At 44.5% G+C, this 7680-nt stretch overlaps 1 protein-coding gene across 1 annotated transcript in view; it reads right to left on the bottom strand.

Annotated features, from left to right (window-relative positions):
* Nucleotides 1-1647: 1647 nt before the first annotated feature.
* LOC109923077 (transient receptor potential cation channel subfamily V member 5-like) overlaps nucleotides 1648-7680 on the bottom strand; it is a 56866-nt gene continuing 50833 nt past the window's right edge. Inside the window, exons 14-15 of the mRNA XM_048610950.1 lie at nucleotides 3908-4014; nucleotides 1648-1879 (exon numbers count right to left, since the gene is read on the bottom strand). Of these exons, the coding sequence (XP_048466907.1) occupies nucleotides 1648-1879; nucleotides 3908-4014 (339 nt within the window). The remainder of the gene's footprint in view (nucleotides 1880-3907; nucleotides 4015-7680) is intronic.

Below are 7680 nucleotides of genomic sequence, written 5' to 3'. Positions count from 1 at the left end.
CAGAAACATGGAGAAGGGCAGGCAGATCGGGTCAGAACCACAAAAAGCAGAACAGTGTACTCCACATGGGGTGTCAGTAAAAGGAATTATCCCTGAACTGAGCACCCAATCCAATGTCTCCCTGAAATGTTCCCTATCTATCATTCAGCCACACAGAATCATAGGATGATTATGCCACAAACGGAGGCCATTCAGCATCTTGTGTTCAGGCTGGCTCTCTGTGAATTGGGTACACCTTGTCCCACTCACAGAATCATAGAGGTCTACAGCATGGAAACAGGTCCTATGGCCCAAAGTGTCCATGCCACCCAGTTTTCACAATTAGTCTAGTCCCATTTGCCTGAGTCTGGATCCTATCCCTCCACACCTATCCCATTCATGTACCTGTCCAAACGTTTCTTAAATAACAAAATTGTACTCGCCTCCACCACTACCTCTGGCAGCCTGTTCCACTCACCACCCTTTGTTTGAAAAAGTTACCCTGGAACCTTTTGTATCTCTCTCCTTTCACCTTAAACCTGGGATAGAGGAGTTACGGGATAATCCTTTATTTCATAACCCCTCTCGTTTTAGACTCCCTGACCATGCAAGATATTTCCTTATCTATGCCTTTCGTGATTTTATAGACCACTACCTTTTCCTTGTAGACTTATAAATCTTTCCCTTTCAGATCTCAATCTCTTTCAAAAGCTTCCAAGTGCCTTCAGCACACTCTCTGCCAGCACATTCCAGATTGTAATCGCTCACCGTGTGAAACTGTTTCTCCTTGTGTCTTGTTGCACCGTGTCTTTTGCTGTTGTGTCTGTTTGTGTCTTTTGCACCGTGCCCTCTCATTCTTGACCCATCCTCCAATGGGAATATTTTCTCCTTGTCCACCCTTCGCAGATCCCTCATGATTTTGAACACCTTTTGAACATGTGGTTCCAGACATTCACCAACGGGTTAAATCTAACGCGCACCTGTCCAACTGAGTGTGAGCTTTGGAGGGCTATCATGACATTGGGTGCTGAATGGTCGTCATTTAGAATTGTTGGAGGCCGTCATAAACAAAGATATAGATTAGAATAAAGATTTATTGAATTTACATAAATATATATATTTAAATGCCTCATTAGCAGTCAAAGTTTCAATCTTGGCACTGACCAAATGAATATCTTTTACACAAACACTGTCAGGAATTTCACCATTCTGAGGAAATCTGTATTCCCTCTGTACAATTCTCAATCACTCCCAGATATACGTTATCCAATTTATAAACCACCTGAAGGCCAAGATTAGATTCCAATTTGTGGATAATCCTCTATCTCACAACCCCTCCATTAGAACCCAACCTATAACTTACCCCTAAGGTGTCTATTATAAAGCATTTGAGCCTCTCGGACAATAGTAAGATTCCTTTAGATACCAGAGAAGGGGGAGGATACTTGGTAAATATTGTGAAGCTCAACAACATTGCACAAACTTTGGAAAGCCCTCACCATCAACTGCTCATCAAAACATTATTTGCCTGAGCAAAGTGATATCTTTGCCACCTGCAGGTTTATGTATGATAGGTCCCATTGTCCTTCTGCACGTGGATAGCAAAAGGGACAGATGCTCCACTGCGTAAAAGCCCAGATGGAAGTGGCTCAGAATATCTCTCAGAAATTACAGGTAACAATCAGCGTCTTTAATCTCATTGGAAGTCACGTCTGAAAAATGTGCCTTGGATCTGCGTCGGAGAATGTGCAGCTCCACGCTGGAGTTCGGCTCAGTCTCATTCTCACTGGGCAATGATTGCTCTTTCTCAGCCTTGTTTGCAGATTCCTGATGTTCTTCCACTTTTCCACACTTGGGGCTGCTACAGCTTTGTGCGTCACTATCGACTGTATCCTCCACCCTGTAGATCAACATAGAGCGGCCACAGAAGTAACAAATCGCATTTACGTAGCACCTCGAACATTTTGAGGTGAGGACAAATGGTAAATGGATGATGAGTATTTGTCAGGAAGGTAGGAAGGTGGTTAGGAAGACTATTTAACGAGTTGCGTTTGGGGATTATCTTGATATATGTAGGCCCATGCAGTGCAGGATGGAACCCCTTCAGTACAACAGTGAGGCAGGCCCCATTCTATAGCTCCAGTCGGCAAAGCAAAGTAGCGAATCAGGTCACCATGACCCTAGCAGGAACCCGTAGGTAAGTGAGGTAAGTCAGGGCAGAAATTATGGTCGATTGGTGGGAGACAGATTGGGATGCAAGGAGGAGGGTGTGGGGAAATGATGCAGTAGATGTTGTAGTGCAGTGAATGAGCCATCAGTCCAGAAGAAAACAAACAGTAAAACTTGCAAATGACAGATACTGATCTGATCTAGGTCCTCACAGTATAGTGGTTAGTTATACCCATCTGTCACATGGGAGACTGGGGTTCCATTCCCTGCCAGGAAGGGTTCAAACATTTCCTTGGGCAGCACAGTGGCTCAGTGGTTAGCACTGCTACCTCACAACACCAGGGACCTGGGTTCAATTCCAGCCTTGGGCTATTGTCTTTGTGGAGTTTGCACATTCTCCCCATATCTGCATGGGTTACCTCCCACAGTCCAAAGATGTGCAGGCTAGGTGGATTGGCCATGCTAAATTGCCCATAGTGTCTAGTGATGTGTAGGCTAAGTGGATCAGCCATGGGAAATATGGGGTCAGGGTGGGATGCTCTTTGGAGGGTTGGTGCAGACTTGATGGGCCAAATGGTGTCTACCTGCAATGTAGGGATTCAATGATTTATCCTGCATGCCTCAAAATGCAGGACCAGTCTGTTCATTTCCAGTTATTACTGGGAGGGGAAGTGGCAAATAGTGGCAGGACACAATAGGTGATCAGTAAGGGGGAGTAATTAGAGACCTGAGTGCAGTGTAGGGAGAGGTAAGAAAGAGATATAACAGTAGAGGGGAAGCAGTGGGAAACATTTTGTCCTCAGTTAACAGTCACCTCCTTTAAGGATACCACGCCCCACTCCCGCCCTCCCCACCACCATCACCAATCCTCCGTTGGGCTTCATTTTCCTGAATACAATTAATGTTAGCAGCTGGCAAGAAAATTAATGAGGGCCTCAAAAAGGCGCTGATCCCCTTATTTGCATTTATAAAGGGCTAATATATGTTTCCCAGCGCAATGCCCTTTCTCCTATAATCCTATAATTATGGGGAGGCAATGGCTTAGTGATATTATCGCTGCACTCTTAATCCAGAGACCCAAATAATGTTCTGGGGACCTGGGTTCGAATCCTGCCACGGCAGATGGTGGTAATTGAATTCAATAAATATTTGGAATTAAGAGACTAATGATGACCGTGAATCCATTGCCAATTGTCGGGAAAAACCCATTGGATTCACTAATGTCCTTTAGGGAAGGAAACTGTCATCCTCACCTGGTCTGGCCTACATGTGACTCCAGATCCACAGCAATGTGGTTGACTCTGAACTGCCCTCTGGGCAATTAGGGATGGGCAATAAATGCTGGCCTGGCCAGCGATGCCCTCATCCCGTGAATGAATAAAAAAAATCAAGGTGGAAGACAGAACTAGCTCGCAATTTCTACTTACTTTACTGGAGGCTGCGGGTAACTTTTCTTTTGCAAATCTTAATAGTTTAACTCTGCACATACAATTTGTGGCCAGTCAGAAAGATGCTTGTTGGCAACTGCGTTCAGTAAATGAACTGGAACAGGCATGAAGGCAGTCAAGTAGCTAATTTAGACAAAATTTATATTCGTTTATTTCAATTTGTTTCTTCCCTCCATATACTGGTGCAGCCATTATGATTTGAATCTCATCCACACTCGTGTCCAAGTTCCCAACTGTTCAATGGAAGATGTGAAGGCATTAACTCCTTTCCTGCCTGAGCTATGCTACAAGAACCATTTCAGAGCTCTCACCAGATATACCAGCTGTTGTCGAGTCCGAGCTGCAGCCCACAGATACCAGCGCGAGACCAGAAATATTTCGGAAGCCACCGCTCGAGATGAATCATCGATGCTGTAATCTGTTACCAGGAAGAAATAAACTCTATGACATGGTTGGCTGAACAATGCTTTGGGACATGTAAGGTTATGAAAAACACTATATAACTGCAAGTTCTTTGCTTTCAATAAGAGTATCTGAAATTTATAGTCTGATAGCAACCATATGTAACATTTCCAAAGAAGGGTCCAGACCCAAAACGTCAGCTTTCCTGCTCCTCTGATGCTGCTTGGCCTGCTGTGATCATCCAGCTCTACACCTTGTTATCTCATATGTAACTGTGGTTGATTATTGCAAATATCCAACTGCAATCTACCATCCTTATCTGATCTGTGACTCCAGACCTACAGCAATGCGATTGACTCTTCACTGCCCTCTGGGCAATAAACGCTGGCCTAGCTAGCAATGCCCACATTTCATAAATGAATAAAAGAAAAAGCACAGTTTGTGGCAGCTGTGGATCCCTGGGAGCACCCCCATTCAGTGTCAGAAAGCTGTGGTTCTCACTAGGAGACTGGGAGACATCTAAAGGATTGCAAAGGAAGAAAACAGACAGCAGTGAAAGATGTTCATTAGGAATACAACAAGAACCTTGTGAGGGAAATCAAGATTAACACTCAATATTTTTCCAATCATCAAGGATAACAAAAGATAGAAGCCTGGGCCTTTAGAAACAGGCGAGGGTAACATGACAAAAGAAAGTAAGGCAATGTAGGAGAATGGCAATAAGTCATTATGCTGATTGGATAGCAATCATAATGGGCTGAATGGCTTCCTGCTGCCTGTAACAATTCTGGGAAATGGCAGACTTGTTGAATAATTACATTATGCTAACTCTGGTTGACTGCATTCCTGGAGGCATCCAATTGCTCCAGCTCCCAGTAGTAAACCTGTATTAAAAAGAAAATACCACCAAATATTGACAAAACCCAGGTCCTGATGGTTTTAGCCCCAGTCTTTTAAAGGATGTGGCTGAGGATTTTGCAGGTTCTTTGGCCATCACTTTTTTTAAATTCTTGAGTCACGAATTGGAAAATTATAAAAATGTCTTCATTATTCAAGGAAGGTGTGTGTGTGAGAGAGAGAGAGAGAGAGAAAGACAGGAAAGGTCAGATTAACTTCCATTTGGAGAAGTTGTTTAAATTTATAATGAATGAGAACGACTTGGAGAAATCTGAGCTGATTAGAAAGAGCTAACATGGATTGGTAAAAGGTAGCCAAGAGTAATGAACCCTAATTGAGGAACTTACCCAGCTATGGGAATGCCTATGGATGTAATTTATAATAACTCTCAACAGGCATTGGGTACGTTTTCACCCAAGAGACTGTTAGCTAAAAGTAAAACTGTTGGACCTGAACTCAAATTTCTGATCTGTTTAGGATCTTCTTTAGACTATAAGAGACAGAGTAGAGATAATGGGCAGAGAGGGTTATAGTGCTGACTGTCTCTGTTCTGTGGTTACATCTGTGCTCAGTGTCCATTTGAGTGTTGACCAGCAGAGACCTTTAGAGACGAGTGGGTACCACAGGGGCTAGGGCGCAATGTCACCCTGGATAATGTTATTTTGGTTTAATTTTGCTCAGTCTCTGTGCTAGATCTATGAGTTTCCATTAACCATTTGATTTGGTTTCTGTTGCAGTACACCTCCAGGGCAAAATTAACCCCTGTGAAGTTTATTTTCAGAAAAGAGTAGATTTAATGGGCACATCGTCAAATTGGAAGGATTTGATTGCAGGTGCTCTGCAAGAAGCTCAACTCTTTGTTACATTTATCAGTAACTGGGAACACAATGGACAGACATATGCAGTGTGACACAACAATAGAGTAAAACAAGTAGTCTCTACCTTTTCTCACAGCCTTATTTATGAGGATTGGGCCACGGACTTCCATTGGATTGGTCCATGTTTATGGCAATGTACAGGAGTGTCTTGTCATTGCCTACTGCAGGGTGGCTGACCAAGAGACTCTCACACTCTTACTGCCTGCCTTCAGGAGTATTGCAAGGATTGACAGGCTGACATTCAACTTGATTGGCAGTGTTATGACACATCTTCCATGGCTAGCACATCCTTGACCTCAGAGCCAGACCATTCAGCAGAGACTTGAAGAAATACATCTGCATGCAAAGGGTAGTCAGAGTGAGGAATTCTCTCCCACAGAGAGCTGCCCATGCTAATTCAATAGTCATTTCCAAACAACAACTGGTAGCTTTTTGTAATTTGGAAATAATAAAGGATATGGAGTCAAGACAGGTGATTGAGTTAAGATCCAGATCAGCTCCTACCTTGTTCTACAAAGGAATTGTGTCGAGATTTGGGATTTTGAATTCTGGTTCAGCAATCTGGTAGATCCTGACAGTGTGTCACCAGGACCTTCACTGATGCAGTACAACTTTTAACTGGAAAGGCTTTCATTGGCCCAGGGTTGGGTTCGGCTGACTGACGATGGTGCCAATGGCAAGTCCCAGCCACGAAGGGCTTTCGGAAATGTTTGGCATTGGAGGCCTACCACTCGCTGTGGAGGCAGCTGCCTACTGAGAGGAAGAGGAGCAGGTCAAAGCTGCCTCCAGATTTTCAGATAACTCCCTGCAGATCCTCACTCAGGCAGCGGCCGTAGGTTTCCTCCCAGCATCCACCTGACCTCCACCCAGGGGATCGAAAGGAGGTGGCAGACGGCGAGAGCAGTCAGACTGAAATGGGCAAATTGTGGGTCCAGTCCTCCCAGTGTTTCAGTGATTCCACAACGTGTGGGGATGGCTGGCACTCACGTAACAGGACTTTAACTCTATCCACAGCAGTATACACTTGGGCTCAGCAGACTACGACCATAGTGCCCCTAGTGTATGTGTAGCTGCATGACTGAGTGTCCCTACCTCTGAGCCAGGAGGCTGGGTTCAAGTCCATCCTGCTTCAGGGGTATGTAATAACATCTGTGAACAGGTTGATGTAGAGGAAAAATATAAGATCAATCTAATTTGAACAAGACATCTAGTGCATGTCGGACACGTGTACTCCCATTGCAGAGTGGGTACTTGTAGCTCTCAACTTGTGAAGACTCGTGGTTCGTTCCCAGTAAGTTTGAAAGAATTATACAATACAGTAAAAGTGCTGGGTTATCGTAGTGTGCATTTTTATATTTCTCCACGTAGCTGCTATACCATTACATTGGTGCCATGAGGCTTCCAACTCAACTTGTGTCACTGATGCATCTCAGGATCCAAAGACAGTCCCAAGATGGGCATATCACAGCAGGAAGTGTAACTGTTAGATTTACCCTGCTCTGCGAGTCCAACAGAGTTTGCCTGGTACTTACCCTGGTTTTACATGGATTTACTTAGAGCCTTCCATAGCAATTGTGAAGCCTGCTCGGGTATGTGACTCCACACCAAATACCGCTGCAGCGTCAGAGCACTTCGGAACGTTTCAGCAATGTTTCAAACCACACCCCACCCCTAAACGCCCCAAAACTCAGCACTGTTAGCCCTTCCACACCGCAGACTGTGCTCACCCACCCCTGAACCCTTTCTCCCAACTCACTTTCTCCAATATGCCTGGCTCCCATCCAACCAATGTTGAAACAAAGTTCTTGAGTAGATTTGTAGCTTGGGTTGTGGATGCTATGGTTGGTTGGCTCACTGAGCTGGTCTGTTAGTTTGCAGACGTTTCATTACCCTGCTGGGCAACATCA

Source organism: Rhincodon typus, chromosome 23 (assembly GCF_021869965.1).
Source record: "Rhincodon typus isolate 14 chromosome 23, sRhiTyp1.1, whole genome shotgun sequence".
NCBI lineage: Eukaryota > Metazoa > Chordata > Chondrichthyes > Orectolobiformes > Rhincodontidae > Rhincodon > Rhincodon typus.
Note: the sequence above shows the minus strand (reverse complement) of the source record. Positions and strands in the feature narration are given on the sequence as shown.